Here is a 20568-nt window from a genome sequence, read left to right on the forward strand (position 1 = left end):
TGTGTATTTTCATGCACATGCGTATAGATTTAAGTTTGTGTTTTTTTTCATCTTTTTGGGTGTTTTATTTGATAATTTTGTTATCAGTAAGCACGTATTATTTATTTCATTATTATTGTCACTATATTGGATTTGTGTCATTGGATTCCACATTCACTTAATAAGTTTGAATGTAGCGCAGCATTTATATGGTTTATATTCCCCAGGGTTCAGTGTCATCAGTGGTGTACCCCAAGGTTCAGTGTTATTAGCTGGTTCCTGCCCAGCCTATGGCCAGATGGTGGACGGGCGAGAACCTCGTCCCTCTGGGTGGAAGACATATGGCGTCCTTCTAGGCATGCGCAGTTGCATGCCTGCAGAGCTGTGAAGCGATCTATCACTAGCCATGTACCTCGGACACGGCCGGTGACAGATCTGTGTACCGGCCCCGTTGGCAGTACCATGTGACCTGCTGTGACCAATCACTGCAGGTCACATGACAGTCGTATACAATGGATGGCTTCATTCTCTTCCCAAAAGACGACCAAAAATTATGAAATAAAAACACATTTTTCTTTTTTTCTGTTATAAAAGTTTGCAAATAAATAATTGTTCTTCATAAATTTAGGCCGAGATGTATTCTGCTACATGTCTTTGGTGAAAATAACCCAAATTAGGATTTATGATTTAGTCTCTAGGGAAGTTATAGAGTTCACAAACTATGGGAGATATCTGAAAATTGATCAATCCTGAAGTGCTGACGGCCAATCTAATTTCTTGAGGTCCAAGAATATCAGAACAGTACAGATACCCCCCAAATGTCAGGACAGTACAGATATCCCCCAAATGTCAGGACAGTACAGATATCCCCCAAATGTCAGGACAGTGCAGATATCCCCCCAAATGTCAGGACGGGACAGATATCCCCCAAATGTCAGGACAGTACAGATATCCCCCAAATGTCAGGACAGTACAGATATCCCCCAAATGTCAGGATGGGACAGATATCCCCCAAATGTCAGGATGGTACAGATATCCCCCAAATGTCAGGATGGGACAGATATCCCCCAAATGTCAGGATGGTACAGATATCCCCCAAATGTCAGGATGGGACAGATATCCCCCAAATGTCAGGACGGTACAGATATCCCCCAAATGTCAGGAGAGTACAGATATCCCCCAAATATCAGGACAGTACAGATATCCCCCAAATGTCAGGACAGTACAGATATCCCCCAAATGTCAGGACGGTACAGATATCGCCCAAATGTCAGGACAGTACAGATATCCCCCAAATGTCAGGACGGTACAGATATCCCCCAAATGTCAGGAGAGTACAGATATCCCCCAAATGTCAGGAAAGTACAGATATCCCCCAAATGTCAGGACGGTACAGATATCGCCCAAATGTCAGGACAGTACAGATATCCCCTAAATGTCAGGACGGTACAGATATCCCCCAAATGTCAGGACAGGACAGATATCCCCCAAATGTCAGGACAGTACAGATATCCCCCAAATGTCAGAACGGTACAGATATCCCCCAAATATCAGGACAGTACAGATATCCCCCAAATGTCAGAACGGTACAGATATCCCCCAAATGTCAGGACAGGACAGATATCCCCCAAATGTCAGGACAGTACAGATATCCCCCAAATTTTAGTTTGGGTACAGTGTGAAAGTGCTGAAACCTGAAAATTGGCCTGGGCAGGAAGGGGGTAGAAGTGCCCGGTATGGAAGGGGTTAGTGGGGTACCCCAAGGTTCATTGTAATTAGTGGTGTACCCCAAGGTTCAGTGTTGGGACCCCAACTTATTAATATATTTATAAACAATATCGGGTCTAATATTAAAAATCCCAAGGGGGGATATGATCACCATGTATAATACATAAGGGGGGGATATGATCGCCATGTATAATACATAAGGGGGGATATGATCTCCATGTATAATATATAAGGGGGGGATATGATCTCCATGTATAATACATAAGGGGGGATATGATCTCCATGTATAATACATAAGGGGGATATGATCTCCATGTATAATACATAAGGGGGGATATGATCTCCATGTATAATACATAAGGGGGGTATGATCTCCATGTATAATACATAAGGGGGGGATATGATCTCCATGTATAATACATAAGGGGGGGATATGATCTCCATGTATAATACATAAGGGGGGGATATGATCTCCATGTATAATACATAAGGGGGGGATATGATCTCCATGTATAATACATAAGGGGGGATATGATCTCCATGTATAATACATAAGGGGGGATATGATCTCCATGTATAATACATAAGGGGGATATGATCTCCATGTATAATACATAAGAGGGGGATATGATCTCCATGTATAATACATAAGGGGGGATATGATCTCCATGTATAATACATAAGGGGGGATATGATCTCCATGTATAATACATAAGGGGGATATGATCTCCATGTATAATACATAAGGGGGGATATGATCTCCATGTATAATACATAAGGGGGGACATGATCTCCATATATAATACATAAGGGGGATATGATCTCCATGTATAATACATAAGGGGGGGATATGATCTCCATGTATAATACATAAGGGGGATATGATCTCCATGTATAATACATAAGGGGGATATGATCTCCATGTATAATACATAAGGGGGGATATGATCTCCATGTATAATACATAAGGGGGGGGATATGATCACCATGAATAATACATAAGGGGGGATATGATCTCCATGTATAATACATAAGGGGGATATGATCTCCATGTATAATACATAAGGGGGATATGATCTCCATGTATAATACATAAGGGGGGATATGATCTCCATGTATAATACATAAGGGGGGGATATGATCACCATGAATAATACATAAGGGGGGATATGATCTCCATGTATAATACATAAGGGGGGATATGATCTCCATGTATAATACATAAGGGGGATATGATCTCCATGTATAATACATAAGGGGGGGATATGATCTCCATGTATAATACATAAGGGGGATATGATCTCCATGTATAATACATAAGGGGGGATATGATCTCCATGTATAATACATAAGGGGGGATATGATCTCCATGTATAATACATAAGGGGGGGATATGATCTCCATGTATAATACATAAGGGGGGGATATGATCTCCATGTATAATACATAAGGGGGGGATATGATCTCCATGTATAATACATAAGGGGGGGATATGATCTCCATGTATAATACATAAGGGGGATATGATCTCCATGTATAATACATAAGGGGGATATGATCTCCATGTATAATACATAAGGGGGGGATATGATCTCCATGTATAATACATAAGGGGGGATATGATCTCCATGTATAATACATAAGGGGGGGATATGATCTCCATGTATAATACATAAGGGGGGATATGATCTCCATGTATAATACATAAGGGGGGATATGATCTCCATGTATAATACATAAGGGGGATATGATCTCCATGTATAATACATAAGAGGGGGATATGATCTCCATGTATAATACATAAGGGGGACATGATCTCCATATATAATACATAAGGGGGATATGATCTCCATGTATAATACATAAGGGGGGGATATGATCTCCATGTATAATACATAAGGGGGATATGATCTCCATGTATAATACATAAGGGGGGATATGATCTCCATGTATAATACATAAGGGGGGATATGATCTCCATGTATAATACATAAGGGGGATATGATCTCCATGTATAATACATAAGGGGGATATGATCTCCATGTATAATACATAAGGGGGGATATGATCTCCATGTATAATACATAAGGGGGGGATATGATCACCATGAATAATACATAAGGGGGGATATGATCTCCATGTATAATACATAAGGGGGGGATATGATCTCCATGTATAATACATAAGGGGGATATGATCTCCATGTATAATACATAAGGGGGGATATGATCTCCATGTATAATACATAAGGGGGGATATGATCTCCATGTATAATACATAAGGGGGGGATATGATCTCCATGTATAATACATAAGGGGGGATATGATCTCCATGTATAATACATAAGGGGGATATGATCTCCATGTATAATACATAAGGGGGGATATGATCTCCATGTATAATACATAAGGGGGGATATGATCTCCATGTATAATACATAAGGGGGGGATATGATCTCCATGTATAATACATAAGGGGGGGATATGATCTCCATGTATAATACATAAGGGGGGGATATGATCTCCATGTATAATACATAAGGGGGGGATATGATCTCCATGTATAATACATAAGGGGGGATATGATCTCCATGTATAATACATAAGGGGGGGATATGATCTCCATGTATAATACATAAGGGGGGATATGATCTCCATGTATAATACATAAGGGGGGATATGATCTCCATGTATAATACATAAGGGGGATATGATCTCCATGTATAATACATAAGAGGGGGATATGATCTCCATGTATAATACATAAGGGGGACATGATCTCCATATATAATACATAAGGGGGATATGATCTCCATGTATAATACATAAGGGGGGGATATGATCTCCATGTATAATACATAAGGGGGATATGATCTCCATGTATAATACATAAGGGGGGATATGATCTCCATGTATAATACATAAGGGGGGGATATGATCACCATGAATAATACATAAGGGGGGATATGATCTCCATGTATAATACATAAGGGGGGATATGATCTCCATGTATAATACATAAGGGGGGGATATGATCACCATGAATAATACATAAGGGGGGATATGATCTCCATGTATAATACATAAGGGGGGATATGATCTCCATGTATAATACATAAGGGGGATATGATCTCCATGTATAATACATAAGGGGGGATATGATCTCCATGTATAATACATAAGGGGGATATGATCTCCATGTATAATACATAAGGGGGGGATATGATCTCCATGTATAATACATAAGGGGGATATGATCTCCATGTATAATACATAAGGGGGATATGATCTCCATGTATAATACATAAGGGGGGATATGATCTCCATGTATAATACATAAGGGGGGGATATGATCACCATGAATAATACATAAGGGGGGATATGATCTCCATGTATAATACATAAGGGGGGGATATGATCTCCATGTATAATACATAAGGGGGGATATGATCTCCATGTATAATACATAAGGGGGGATATGATCTCCATGTATAATACATAAGGGGGGGATATGATCTCCATGTATAATACATAAGGGGGGGATATGATCTCCATGTATAATACATAAGGGGGGATATGATCTCCATGTATAATACATAAGGGGGGATATGATCTCCATGTATAATACATAAGGGGGGGATATGATCTCCATGTATAATACATAAGGGGGGATATGATCTCCATGTATAATACATAAGGGGGGTGGATCAGCTGTGGGTGTCGGATTATAACTTTTATTTTTAATGGTACAACTAGATGGATGTCTTTTTTCAGCCAGACTAACTATGTAACTCTGTAGATCCCACACTGCTGCCTCCCATCTCCTGAGACTGCACTCAGTGACTTGGGTCTGAGACACTACAGACATATCCCTCCACCCGGCACAGCCAGCAGATAACAGAGAAGGTCCCCTGGAAGAGTCATTCACAAGGCAGGAGACCCCAGTCACATGTCCTGGGTGCCTACATTATGCAATGCTTATAGGAAAAATCAACATTTTGCTGCCAGCTGAATCCCAGAACCTCCATAAATCCAGTCTAGATACATAAATTGTATCTGCAGCACAGAGAAGGAAGATTATCCGAGAGAAATCCAGGAATACAGGACGGGGAACACAGCTCAGGAAAGTGACCAGGGGATTACAGGCTGATATCACCCAGTCCCCGCCCTACTCTGGACCAATCAGTGAGCAGTATGGGTGGAGGAATGGATTTAGTGTTCATGACCCACCTGTGCTGATCTCTGTAGGAGTGTCCTCCTCTATAAATGTCCCCGTTATTCCATCCTCCTCCATAGACTGCTGATCATCCCTCACATACGCCTCTTCTTCTTCTGCTTTCACCTCAAATTCTATATCGATTGGATCTCCACTCTAAATCAAGGAAATGAGAGAAAATATCATCTGTAAAATGTAAGATTTATGATTGTGACATCACACACAAAATCCACACATTGTCTCCCTTCACAGAAGCAGATCACATGTGATATGTCGGTACATTTCCCCTAAATACCGCATGCCATCCTGAAACTGTCCATTTCCTATCCCGTGTTGCGGTATTGACCACAAACACTGAACACGCTCAGTAAATACCGCATGAACAGGCGTTACATTCACAGAAGGAAATAAAGAATGAAATGCATGCGGTCATTAATTAGTGGTGGAGACATGCGGCATTCAGGAAATGTGTACTGCTTGGTAAAGAGTGGGCGGCCGCTGGCATCCTTAACAACCAGTAAACAACATGGTTGTTAGGGAGCGAGCGGCCGCCGCATCCAAACCAACCGATAAATCTGAAAAAAGAATTACTGGAAAGGAAAAATTAAGAAAATGTCGTGGGGTCCCCCAGAGGGGTCTAGTATGGATTTTGAGGGGGACCCCTTGCCAAAATGAAAGAAATACATACCAGACCCCTATCTGAGCATGCAGCTCGGCAGGTCAGTAAACAGGGGGATGAGAAAGCGACCCCCCCTCCTGAAACATCCCAGGTCACATGCCCATAACATGGAGTGGATGTTCTGGGGCAGGGGGGCTTTGCTTCTCCAAAGCACCTTGTCCATATTGATGAGGACAAGGGACTCTTCCCCACAACCCAGGCTAGTGGCTGTGGGGCTTTGCAGGCAGAGGACTTACAAAATTTAACAGAGGCCCTCAGATCCCTCACCCCATGGGAATGAGTATGGGGTACATGGTACCCCTAATTAGTCACCACAAAAAAGTATTCTGTTAAAGACAGCAGGATGTTTTTGACAAGTCCTTTATTAAAAAAACAAAACTAAAGCAAAATGTCCCCCCCGGTGTAGATCCATCATCAATCACGATGCTCGCTGTCACCGCTGACTCGGAAAGAAAAGCTCCGCTCCCAATGAAGACTCCCCTCTGTCTGACAGCTCTGCTGCCTCCTGCCACTAAATATACTAATGGGCGGTGCCACTCGGTGACGTCACTGACTGGGGCATGTTGTATTGGTGATGTCACTGACCGGGGCATGTTGTATTGGTGACGTCATTGACCGGGGCATGTTGTATTGGTGACATCACTGACCGGGGCATGTTGTATTGGTGACATCACTGACCGTGGCATGTTGTATTGGTGACGTCACTGACCAGGGCATGTTGTATTGGTGACGTCACTGACCGGGGCATGTTGTATTGGTGACATCACTGACCGGGGCATGTTGTATTGGTGACATCACAAGAGGGCAAGGCCACCCAGTGATGTCACAGGGTGGTAATGCTCCTTAGTTTATTTAGAAGTGGGAGGCGGTGGAGCTGTCAGACGGCAGGAGTGGAGCTTTGTTTTTTCTTCGAGTCAACGATGACAGCGAGTATTGTGATTGGATCATTGATGGATCTACATCAGGGGATATTGTTCTTTATTTGTGTTCTGCCAAAAATGACTTCGAGTTTTTTTACACTACACTTTTTTTGGTGAATGAATAGGGGTGCTATGTACAGGTGTAACTGGAAAAATGAGAATATGGTGCAAAAGTTCATTTATTTCAGTGCAGCAACTTAAAAGGTGAAACTAATATATGAGACTCATTCCATGCAAAGCAAGATAGTTCAAGCCGTGATTTGTCATCATTGTGATGATTATGGCTTACAGCTCATGAAAACCCCAAATCCACAATCTCAGAAAATGAGAATATTCCATGCAATCAATAAAACACGGATTGTACATAGAACAATATCGGACCTCTGTAAAGTAGAAGCTGCATATGTACTCAGTACTTGGTTTGGGCCCCTTTTGCAGCAATTACTGCCTCAATGCGGCGTGGCATGGAAGCTATCAGCCTGTGGCACTGCTGAGGTGTTATGGAAGACCAGGATGCTTCAATAGCGGCCTTCAGCTCTTCTGCATTGTTCGGTCTCATGTCTCTCATCTTTCTCTTGGCAATGCCCCATAGATTCTCTATGGGGTTCAGGTCAGGTGAGTTTGCTGGCCAATCAAGCACAGTAATCCCATGGTCAGTGAACCAGGTTTTGGTGCTTTTGGCAGTGTGGGAGGTGCCAAGTCCTGCTGGAAAATGAAGTCAGCATCCCCATAAAGCTCCTCTGCGGAAGGAAGCATGAAGTGCTCCAAAATCTCCTGGTAGACGGCTGCGTTGACCCTGGACTTAATGAAGCACAGTGGACCAACACCAGCAGATGACATGGCTCCCCAAATCAACACAGACTGTGGAAACTTCACACTGGACTTCAGTGTGTGCCTCTCCATTCTTCCTCCATACTCGGGGTCCTTGGGCCTCTCCATTCTTCCTCCATACTCGGGGTCCTTGGGCCTCTCCATTCTTCCTCCATACTCGGGGTCCTTGGGCCTCTCCATTCTTCCTCCATACTCGGGGTCCTTGGGCCTCTCCATTCTTCCTCCATACTCGGGATCCTTGGGCCTCTCCATTCTTCCTCCATACTCGGGGTCCTTGTGCCTCTCCATTCTTCCTCCATACTCGGGGCCCTTGTGCCTCTCCATTCTTCCTCCATACTCCGGGTCCTTGTGCCTCTCCATTCTTCCTCCATACTCGGGGTCCTTGGGCCTCTCCATTCTTCCTCCATACTCCGGGTCCTTGTGCCTCTCCATTCTTCCTCCATACTCGGGGTCCTTGGGCCTCTCCATTCTTCCTCCATACTCGGGGCCCTTGTGCCTCTCCGTTCTTCCTCCATACTCAGAGTCCTTGTGCCTCTCCGTTCTTCCTCCATACTCGGGGTCCTTGTGCCTCTCCATTCTTCCTCCATACTCGGGGTCCTTGGGCCTCTCCATTCTTCCTCCATACTCGGGGTCCTTGGTTTCTAAATGAGATGCAAAAGTTGCTCTCATCAGAAAAGAGGACTTTGGACCACTGAGCAGCAGACCAGGCCTGTTTTTCTTTAGCCCAGGTAAGACGCTTCTGACGTTGTTTGTTATTCAGGAGCGACTTGACAAGAGGAATACGACATTTGAAGCCCATGTCCAGGATCCGTCTGTGTGTGGTGGCTCTTGATGCACTGACTCCAGCCTCAGTCCACTCCTTGTGAAAGTCCCCAACACTTTTGAATGGCCTTTTCCTGACAATCCTCTCCAGGCTGCGGTCATCCCTGCTGCTTGTGCACCTTTTTCTTCCACACTTTTCCCTTCCACATAACTTTCTATTAATGTGCTTTGATACAACACTTTGGGAACATCCAACTTCTTCTGCAATTACCTTTTGAGGCTTTCCCTCTTTATGGAGGGTGTCAGTGATGGTGTCAGGTCAGCAGTCTTTCCCATGATTGGGATTCCTACTGAACCAGACTGAGAGACCATTTAAAGGCTCAGGAACCCTTTGCAGGTGTTATGGCTGAATGAGCTGATTAGAGTGGGACACTTTGAGCCGAGATTATTCCACCTTTTCACAATATTCTCATTTTCTGAGATTGTGGATTTGGGGTTGTCATGAGCTGTAAGCCATAATCATCACAATGATGACAAATCACGGCTGGAACTATCTTGCTTTGCATGGAATGAGTCTCATATATTAGTTTCACCTTTTAAGTTGCTGCACTGAAATAAATCAACTTTTGCACCAGATTCTCATTTTTGTCAGAAAGAGATGCTTAGTGAGCGCTATCCCAAAAAGGGTTAATTATACAAGCTGCTGAAACACCAAGAACAAAGGTAACCAAAAAACCTCCAGAAATGTATGAGTCAGGAATATGCAGGTGCAGCGCTCAGAAGTAATAAACACTTATAATATACACATCCTCTTATTATATTAACAAGTGCAAGAAAGTGATATCACCGTATGGTGATTAACCACTTGCCTACCGGGCACTTATACCCCCTTATTTACCAGGTCAATTTTCAGCTTTCAGCGCTGCCGCACTTTGATTGACAATTGCGCGGTCATGCAACATTGTACCCATATGAAATTTTGATAATTTTTTTCTCACAAATAGAGCTTTCTTTTGGTGGTATTTAATCGCCACTGGGCGCTTTACTTTTTGCGCTATAAATAAAAAAAGTGCAAAAAATTTGAAAAAAAAAAAAAAAAAAAAGTTTCTTTGTTTCTATTATAAAATTTTTCAAACAGGTATTTTTTCTCCTTCACTGATGTGCGTTGATGAGGCAGCACTGATGGGCACTGATAGGCGGCACTGATGGGCACTGATAGGCAGCACTAAAGGGCACTGATAGGCAGTACTAATGAGGTGGCACGGATAGGCGGCACTAATATGCAGCACTGATAGGCGGCACTGATAGGTGACACTGATGATGGGTACTGATAGACGGCACTGACTGGCATCACTGCTGGGCACTGACTGGCGGCACTGACTGGCACAACCCCTGGGCACTGACTGGCGACACTGACTGGCAGCACTGCTGGGCTGCACTGGTGGGTGGCACTGGTGGGCAGCACTGGTGGGTGGGCACAGGTGGGTGGCACTGGTGGGCACAGGTGGGTGGGCACAGGTAGGTGGCACTGCTGGGCACAGGTAGGTGGCACTTCAGAGTGGCACAGGTGGGTGCACTGCTGGGCAAAGGTGGGTGCACTGCTGGGCACAGATGGTTGATCTGCTGGGCACAGGTGGGCGGAGCTAGTGGGCGCACTGCTGGGCACAGGTGGGTGATCTGCTGGGCACGGGTGGGCGGAGCTAGTGGGCACACTGCTGGGCACAGGTGGGCGGAACTTGCGGGTGGCACTGCTGGGCACCGATCATCAGGGCACTGATCATCAGTACCCTGATGATCGGTGCCGATCCCCGCTCTGACAACTGCCGGTTCTCGGCAGTACTTTCCTTACGATCTGACAGCGTGAGGAAAGTGCAGCCGAGAACCGGCACTTGCATTTCCCTGTGATCAGCGTGTCATTGGACACCGCTGATCACGTGGTAAAAGGCCGCTGTGATTGGCCTTTTACCACATCACGTGATCAGCTGTGTCCGTAGGACACAGCGATCACAGAGATCGCCGGGTGCGCGCCCCCTGGGGCGCGCAGGAGAGCGCGTTCTGGGAGGACGTCATATGACGTCCACCCAGAACTGGCCGGCTGCAGTGCAGCCGTCATTCGGCTATCTGCGGTCGGCTAATAGTTAATAGTGGTTAAATAGTCCCAAAATGAATCAGATAAAATAACAATAAAAATAAGATAAAATCGTGCGGATCTTAATCGATCACGATGACAAGTGTGTGGATATCCTTATAGTAAGCCCTTGTACCCTATGACTACGTGCTTTGCACGAAACGCGTCACCGGACATCTGACCACCGCTGGTGGCCATCCTGAACATATGGTCAGTACTTTTATCTTATTACTTTTGTAACATTACTGATTGGAATAAAGGTACTTTACGCAGTATCACGCTATGTGGTCTCTTATTGGGCTCTCCGTGTGAGTGCCTTCATCCGCAGTGCCCATTCTGACAAGAGATGACCCATGATGGTGATACACAGTAATGGATCGTGGTATCTCTATACCAAGATGACCAGAGGGTTATCCGATGTGTGACCTGATCTGGGAACAGATGATCTACATACGTGTCTGGAGACACATGATTACTCATTGCGTACTTCTGGTGAGTGCGCATTTCATTCATTTGAAGTACACCATCTGTCACTCCCGGATCAGGATATCCACGCACTTGTCATCATGATCGTTTAAGATCCGCACGATTTTATCTTATTTTTATTGTTATTTTATCTGATTCATTTTGGGACTATTGAACCACTATTAATCACCATACGGTGATATCACTTTCTTGCACTTGTTAATATAATAAGAGGATATGTATATTATAAGTGTTTATTACTACTGAGCGCTGCACCTGCATATTCCTGACTCATATTCTAATTTTTGTGAGTTTCACCTGTACTCTATACTCATTACCATTGTGGGGGGGCTGGGATCTGGGGGCCTCCTTGTTAAAGGTGGCTTCCAGATTCCAATAAGCCCCCCACCCACAGCCCCCCACAACCACTGCCCAGGGTTGTGGGAAAGGGACCCTTGTCCCCATCGACATGGGGATAAGGTGCTTTTGGGGTGACAGAGCGCCCCTGCCCTGAAGCACCCACCCCAGAATGCACAGAATGCAGCATCTTACTACATACTGGGATACGGGAAGATACCGCTTTGTGATTGGAGCCCATAGTCTCTACAAGTCCATGTTCTAGATTCTCCATCCCACCAACCTTGTAATAGTGAGGGATGGTGTGACCTTCCTGTGTGGAATCCCGGGAATACAGAGGATGGGGACATCTCTCTGGTGGGTTCCTGGTATTAGGTGGCTCCATCATATCCTTGTGTCCTGAAAACTCCTCCATCACTCCATACTCCTCATCCTCCTCTTTATACTCTTCTTTAACATCAATATTCTCATCCCCGAGGATTCCACTCTGAAAGATATAATAAAACATTCATTGTAACAAACATGCTGTGTATAAATCACAACTACCAATAATTGTCATCATCTACCTGATGATGGTGAGGGATGGTGTGACCTTCCTGTGTGGAATCCCGGGAATACAGAGGACGGGGACATCTCTCTGGTGGGTTCCCATGACTGGATCCATCTGTAGGAAACACACACACTGACTGAATCCATTGTTTCTATGTGTTTATCAGATGATGGGGGATCTAGGTGGATCCTCCGTACTGCTCTCTCCTTTACAATAAAGTCTCCTCTTACCCGGTGATGTGAGGGGCGGCTGATTGTCCATCATGACGTCCTTGTAGAGATCCTTGTGTCCTTCTAAATACTCCCACTCCTCCATGGAGAAATAGACAGTGACACCCTGACACCTTATAGGAACCTGACACACACAATGATACAGTCACCATCCAGACACATCCCTTGTCTGTTACTGGAGAATGTCCCAGAATTCCCGGCACCGCTCACCTCTCCTGTCAGCAGCTCCATCATCTTCTTGGTGACTTCTAGAATCTTCTGCATGTTGTGTCTCTCAGGGTTTAGGGAGTCACATGGAGGCACTGTGATGGTCATATGATCACCTGACTTCAGAAGAGGAAATCTCTGTATTGAGGAACCAATAGGAATATCATGTTAGAATCTCAGAATCCTCCTCACCTCTCCGGTCAGGTCTGTGTTTTATTAATAGAGATCAGAGTGATGTCATGTGACCTCCCAGAATCCTCCTCACCTCTCTGGTCAGGTCCGTGTATTATTAATAGAGATGGGTGATGTCATGTGACCTCCCAGAATCCTCCTCACCTCTCCGGTCAGCAGGTAGATGATCTCCAGGGTGAGGTTTAGTATCTTCTCAGTCATGTGACTCCGGTCCTCCTCCATCCTCATTGGTGCCATCATGTGATCTATACAGGTCTCCTTGTAGACGGATAACTTTGGGAAATGAAAGTAAGAATGATTTGGATGGTATTGGTCACACAATAATAGGATGTGGATGTGAGGGGGGAATAGGAGGGTTGCTGGACATTGAAGGACTACTCCCCCCATGGGAAGACATTTAATTTGGACTGTTTAGGGTTTACAAAATTTTCAAGGTCCCGGGACCCTCTTGACCTGCTGCATCAGAAATCCCCTTTTCTCTGTTGGGTTTGTTTGGTCTCTGAACTGGTTTTGATGAGTTTTAGATATGCAGACAAGGAATGATAAATACGATCCTTCCTATGACTTGTTTGCTCTGAGGCAGTGCTGTGAGGTCAATGTCGACTCATCATGATGTCCAGAAAGGGGAACTTTCTGGCTGGAATTGCTGGATAATCAGGATAATTGGCAGAACTCCAGCTGCAAGGCTCTAAGCTCCAGCAGCCTGCTGACTGACAGGAGTGATGTCACTGTCACTCTCTGCAATAAGAGAAGGGATTGGATTGGATAGCAGGAGGATGGTGCTGGTGGAGTAGAGAGCTGTGGGGGAGGAGCCTGTTCTCATCTCTTCTATGTGTGGGTAGGAGGAGAACAGCAGGGGGAAGGGTTTGATCTCTTAGTTGCCAAGTATTCTGAAATTTCCAGGACATTGTACAGAGTGGCAGTGGATTTTTCTGGCTCTGAATTCCAGCACCGGGAACTGCCAGATTCTGTGGTATGGGAAGGTATTGGACTGTCCACTCATTAAGCATTAATGCTATGCAAACAGACCTCCCCAAGGACCAAGTGTCCTTCTTTGTTCTATTTTGTGTCTTGCAATATATTTGTTGACCAGTGAGATGGGGAGGTGAAGACTCCCTACACGTGCTGGCAGGAGTTCTTTAAGGAGGTCAGAAAAGTAAGTGAAGGTGGAGTGGGAGGACCATCAGAGACCAAGAGTTCCTATGAGCCCTAAAGCCCCCTCTTACCTCAGAGCCTTGCAGCCTGAATACCCCCTCAGAGGCCCCCACAGTCCTTCAGCCCCACTAACCTCTCAGAGTTGTTCAGCCCCAATACTTCCTAACAGGATCCCAAAGTTCTTCAGTTACTCCTCCACCTCAGAGGTCCCAGAGTCCTTCAGATGCAGCAACCTTCACAGGATCAAGAGTTGTTTAGTCCCACTACCTCCTCAGAGACCCCTCAGCTCCTCTACTTCCCTCAGACCCCTCAGTATTTTCCTCCCTCTGACACCAATGATGGAACATATTCTTCATGGCCGGCTGGGGAATGTTTCCTTCCTCCTGAGCAGCAATGTAAGGGGCTCTATGCTCCATACTCCTGACCCCGGCACTCCATCATTGTGTTGGCTGCATAGTGTAATGATTGCCCATTGGCTGCCTGTGTAGTGTCATCATTGCCCTTTGTAGGCCATGTATGGTCAGGATGGTCCTTGTCTTGTCTATTTATTGTCAGTGCTGTTTGTTTAGAGGACCATATTACTAGAATTTATCTCCACAATGAGGAGAATGTTCCGGCCCCGGAAGTGGGGGAATGTTCTGCCCCTGAAGGGGTTAATCTGGGTTCCCACACTATATATGTGTGTATCATCATCTGCTGGACATAAAAGATGTCACAGTGACTATGGAGGAAGAGGACGGACATGACTATGGAGGAAGAGGACGGACGTGACTACGGAGGAAGAGGACGGACGTGACTACGGAGGAAGAGGACGGACGTGACTATGGAGGAAGAGGACGTAGATAACTATGGAGGAAGAGGATAGACATGACTATGGAGGAAGAGGATGGACATGACTATGGAGGAAGAGGATGGACATGAAGGGGGGGTTACTGGGTGTAAATAGGAAATTACATCTTATTACCTCCTCTGCTGCTACTTCTGGTAACGTCTATTTTATACTTCAAAACCACCTGGAACATCCTGTCTGACATCACTTCCTGTCTGTACCTGACATCACTTCCTGTCTGTCTTCCATAGAGAAGTCCTGCCTGGGAAGAAGTGAGATCACCCCCTTCTGGAACTCAGAGGAACTGCAGCCCCGAGAAACATCTGTAAGGCTCTGTTCACAGCTTTGTAGTTTGCTTTTTGCAGTGCTTTTCGCAGTTCATTTTGCATTTTTGCTATGTTTGTAAGGGAGAATGTCACCAGCACACCGAGGATCACCAATATGGGGCCAAAAGTTTTAATGAACGATCACATAGTTACAGCAAGGCAATGTATCGGAGTCTCGCAGGACCCCTTCATCAGACATGTGACGGAGGAGTCATGCGAGTCTCTGAAACATTGCCTTGCTGTAACTATGTGATCGTTCAGTAAAACGTTTGGCCCATATTGGTGATCCTCGGTGTGCTGGTGACATTCTCCCTCGCTGATTCTGTTCGGTTCCAGCCGACGGTCACTGCAGCACCCACTTATACACACCGCCATTTATACACAGAAAATGTGCGTTTGGATTGTACACTTGCATGTTGATACGTTTGTGATGCGTTTTTACTGAGTTTTGTGTTTTGTTCAGCTTTTTTTTTTTTCAAAGTGCATTTTTTTTTTTTTTGCTGGGCAGAATAAAAATGCAAAAACCCACTACCATGCATTTCAGCAGATTCTCCATTGAACTCTATTGTAGCAAAATGCTGCTTTTTGCTTTTAAAAAAGTCCCTGACCCTTTCCAAAAATACAGCAGCTCAAAAAAGCCTAAATGTGAACGTGTCCCATAGGGAGCCATGTTACGTTGTTGTGCGATTCTGAAAATAAAAAGTACTAACATACACATTGGTGAGAATGGAGCCTGAATAATCATTCCTGTAAAATATCTGCCTTACACGGCTACCAGGGAAATTCATATATAACACAAGATAAGGAAGAACAAATCATTCTAGTTCTTATGGAACCAACACTTTAACAAAGATATTTTATTACATATAGAAGACAAATTAAAACAGATTCCCTCTGAAATCAAATCTTTTTGATGAAGAAAATGTAAAAATATTCTTTAAAGTATAAAAATAATATCAATCCACTCATAATGAAGATGTTAGACATAAATGACAAGGATGTAATGGTCACAGAGGAATGGTGGTGGAGATCTCTCACAGTAAGAACACTTCCTTGAATGGTTCTATAAATAAAGAATGAATCCTGGAGGGAATAAAGCTGTAAAGCAATAAATAATATATAAACTGGGCCATCCACTTCATCCATAAAGACATTGTGATTGAAGATCTTCTAGATCACATAGAAGGAGGACTCATCCATGATTTCATACATTTGTTTGGAAGGATAGAACAATCCTCAGAAGGGAACATGTAGGATGACAGGAAAGGCTCCTGACTGGTGAGATCCTCCAAACATAATGATGACATCCATGAACTGGAGCGAGCTCGTTGGGGTGATAAAGCCAATCTGGAAACACTGTGTAGACGTTCTCCAAGAACTCAGCACACTCCAGGTGTGGAGAAAGTCTCCAGGTGGGTTTAGCCTGTCATTTATCATAGATACAAACACACTGTAACCGGAATGGATCACTCTGCCATTTGCTTTCTTTTTTAGTCTGCTGGCATAGCTGTGTCCCAATCTATACCTACTGCTGTGCTTTATTTCTCCTCCCGAGACCGACACTTCCTATCCTCCACCCCACAGCCATCATACTACACTGCAGTGTGGATGGGAAGAATACTCTCCATGGTGCAATGATAGAAACTGACCAGAATTCCTGGACACCATAACACCAATCATCTGAATGTGGAACTCTTTGGCGTAATCCTCTTTGGACATACTGCAAAAAGTTCTGCAATATCTACTCTTCTCACCTTGGAACTCCTGTCTGAAGATATCCGCCTGTAAACTTGTACACAAAGGGCATTTACTCTGTGAAAGATCTGCTGAACAACACTTACATAAGAACGTTTCAGGATCCCAGCCTCACTTATTTTCCGGACCAGAAAGACTTCTACAAATTCCTCAGAATTAGACATATGCTACCTCACCTGCACTGGTGTGAGAACACTCAGCCCATGGGCCTCATAACACTCTTCAACAGCTCTACACCTTCCAGCTCCCATCTCTCTACCTTCTACCACCTACTCCAAAAACAAACTCATACAACCAAACTCCCAACGATGGGATTCTGGAAATCGGAACTTTAATTCTCTATCTTTTGAAAAAAAAAACAATATTTTCTCATTTCTGTTATAAACAATATCCAATAAACTCAAATTTTGTCATAAATTTAGGCCAACATGTTTTTTGCTATATGTCTCTGATAAAAAAAAAAAATCTCAATAACTGCATAATAATTGCTTTGTGTAAAAGTTATATCATCTACAAACTATGGAATTTACACAGCTTTTACTTTCTGACTGCCATCACATTTCTTGAGGTGCTAAAATACCCGGATAGTACAAACACCCCCAAATGAGCCCTTTTTGGAAAGAAGACACCCTAAGATATCTGCTGAGAGGCATGTTGAGTCTATGAAAGATTTATTTTTTTCCACAAGTTTTTTTTTGTACACAAAATTGTCACTTAAATGACATATTGCTCACACAAGCCATGGGTATATGTGGAATTACACCCCAAAATACATTCTGCTACTTCTACCAAGTATGGGGGTACCACATGTGAGAGACTTTTTGGGAGCCTAGCTACATACAATGGTATGAAATCCAATGACCACTTTGAAAGGTGCATAACTTCCTCATTTCACTTCCTCACTACCTATCACAGTTTTGGATGCCCTGAAATACCAGGATAGCACCAACCCCCCTCCCCAAATCACAGTTCTGATATACATATCTGGCCAGCTTATTGGGGAAAAATAGTTTGAATGCAAGGTGGCCTAAAAATTAATGAGGGACTCATCAACGCAGATTTTTTTGGTGGGGAGTATAGACATCTGCACATTTTTGGTTATGGTGATTTACAAGGGGACGAATTTTGTGGAGCCGGTCAAATTCGTCAACCCGAGGATGACAGATTGTATTGTCATTGAAATGCATAAACACATTATACTCTCATATCTATGCCTGGCCATGACAGCAGAGAACACGGCATATGATGAATCGGGTCTGTGGACCAATACAACCGCAATTCATTTTTCTTAGTAATGCCCATGTTGAGGGTTAGGCCCAAAAAAACCTTAAATTCAGAAAGCATAATAGGTTTCCATGCAAACAGTCTGGCAAGGTTTGAATTCGGGTTGGTGGTGATAAACTGTTGTGCATATAAAATGCTTTTATCCGCAATCAATTCATACAGATCTTCCGTGAAAAACAGCTCCAAAAAATCAAGGGGAGGAGTTAAATTTTCTGTGTCCACCTGAATTCTGGGTTGGGCAGTGAATGGTGGAAGTACGGGTGCTGCAGAATTTGTGGGCTGCCAATCGGCAAGCATACCCAGAAGGATACTAGGGGCTCTAGGGGCCTGTGTGTGAAGTTTTGGTGGCTTCTGGCCACTACTTGTACTCACCACTGCACCAGCTTGTACTGCACTTATGGGACTCACCATGTCACCAAGTCATACTGCAGTGCTGGTATGTAAAAGACCAGGATGTACTAGGCCGCTGGTGATCGCCATTCATGCGGCACTCTGCTGCATATGAGAGTCATCATGCGATTGTAACACCTCATCACCCTGAGAATGGGGTCGGGTACACCTGACCTTAGCAGGGACCTCTCCTCCATCATCTATGCAATCTGTCAGGGTACCACTGTTGTCTACAGGTTCATATTCTGTGGCTGATTGTGTCAGTGAGTCTTCCCCTTCACTCTCATCTGATATGCTCAGAATCCTGTAGGCCTCTTCACTGGAGTACCTTTCGCTGGACACTAAATATATAGGTACCTAGTGCAATTCATAGGAAAAAGAGTGCCTGGCTGTCAGGGACTGCTTGAACCACTAAAAAAAATGTACTTGCAAGTGCTAGCAGAGATCAGGCCTGATTCTGCCAACACTGCGGTTTTGTGTGCAATGTATCCTGTGACAGTGACCTACTGACACTGCACTTGCTGGGGGAGAAGGGGGGGGAAGCGTAGGGGCTAAACACAGGTGCTGGCAGGTGCCGAGGCTGATCCCGCTAACGCTGCATTTTTGGGGACGCTATACTAATGTGAACGCTGGCATATTTCTGATCTGATCAAAGATATTGATCCGCTCAGACACTATACTAGCAATGGAGGTTTATTGTGTATGTGAGCGTGTTCCTGGCAATCAAGGGGTTAAATGTGATGACTGATGTAGTGACGGGCAATCTGATGCTATCTGGGAGGGATGCTAACTGACACTAATGCTATCTGAAGTCGCTGGTGACACTAATACAGTGATCAGCAAAAAATCTGTACACTGTACTAATGACACTGGTGACAGGGCAGTGAAGGGGTTAACTGGGGGAGATCAGGGGGTTAAATGTGTCCTAAATGTGGTTTTACTGTGTGTGTGTATTGCGTGGATCTGCTTTCTTCTCTCTCTGGGACAGAATGCGCTCAGAGAGAGAAGATGTCATCATTTCCTGTATCTGTATAATGGAAACACAGGTACAGGAAGATCTCTGATAGGGCAGGGATCGATCATCAGATCCGAACATCACTGGCCTGAACATGATGATTGATCGGTCAGGAACTGAATCACGGCAACGGCAGGTTGGCGTGTGCACATGTGCCCCCCTGGCAACTGCGGGAGCGCAAATCACATACATATATATACACATGATTTTGTGCAGGGAGTCCGCACTGTAGCAGTATTTCTATTATAGGGAGGACTTAAAGTGGTTAAAGAAAGTGCGGCGCTGTATTTCTATTTATTGACATTTTTGCACATTTATATGAGTATGTTCAGGTGTGGGCAGCATTTTTTCAGTTGAATTCACTGTTAAGTTGGTTTTTGATGATTGATCACCTTTTTTAGCTGCTTGTGGGAATACTTTGTATTATTTGTGCTCCTCTTCACTAGTGTACCTTTCCAGTTCCTGTGTTTATAAATATGGACACAGAATGATCTCTGATTCTGTACAGGTGATCAACAGGTCCAGGTGATCAGCAGGTCCAGGTCAGAAATCATTGGCCTGGACCTGATAA

The 20568-nt window shown here is 44.3% G+C and overlaps 1 protein-coding gene across 1 annotated transcript; it reads right to left on the minus strand.

Annotated features, from left to right (window-relative positions):
• Positions 1 to 9805: 9805 nt before the first annotated feature.
• On the minus strand, positions 9806 to 17472 carry LOC149443085 (uncharacterized). The gene is made up of 5 exons (XM_089655936.1): positions 17395 to 17472; positions 17203 to 17335; positions 12631 to 12728; positions 12348 to 12551; positions 9806 to 9817 (listed from the first exon to the last, which is right to left on the minus strand). Exons 1-5 carry the CDS (start codon positions 17470 to 17472, stop codon positions 9806 to 9808), a joined length of 525 nt encoding a protein of 174 aa, XP_089512062.1.
• Between the last annotated feature and the right edge of the window lie 3096 nt (positions 17473 to 20568).

This window comes from Staurois parvus, unplaced genomic scaffold (genome assembly GCF_062004578.1).
Source record: "Staurois parvus isolate SC_StPar_1 unplaced genomic scaffold, SC_StPar_1.0 ptg000877l, whole genome shotgun sequence".
NCBI lineage: Eukaryota > Metazoa > Chordata > Amphibia > Anura > Ranidae > Staurois > Staurois parvus.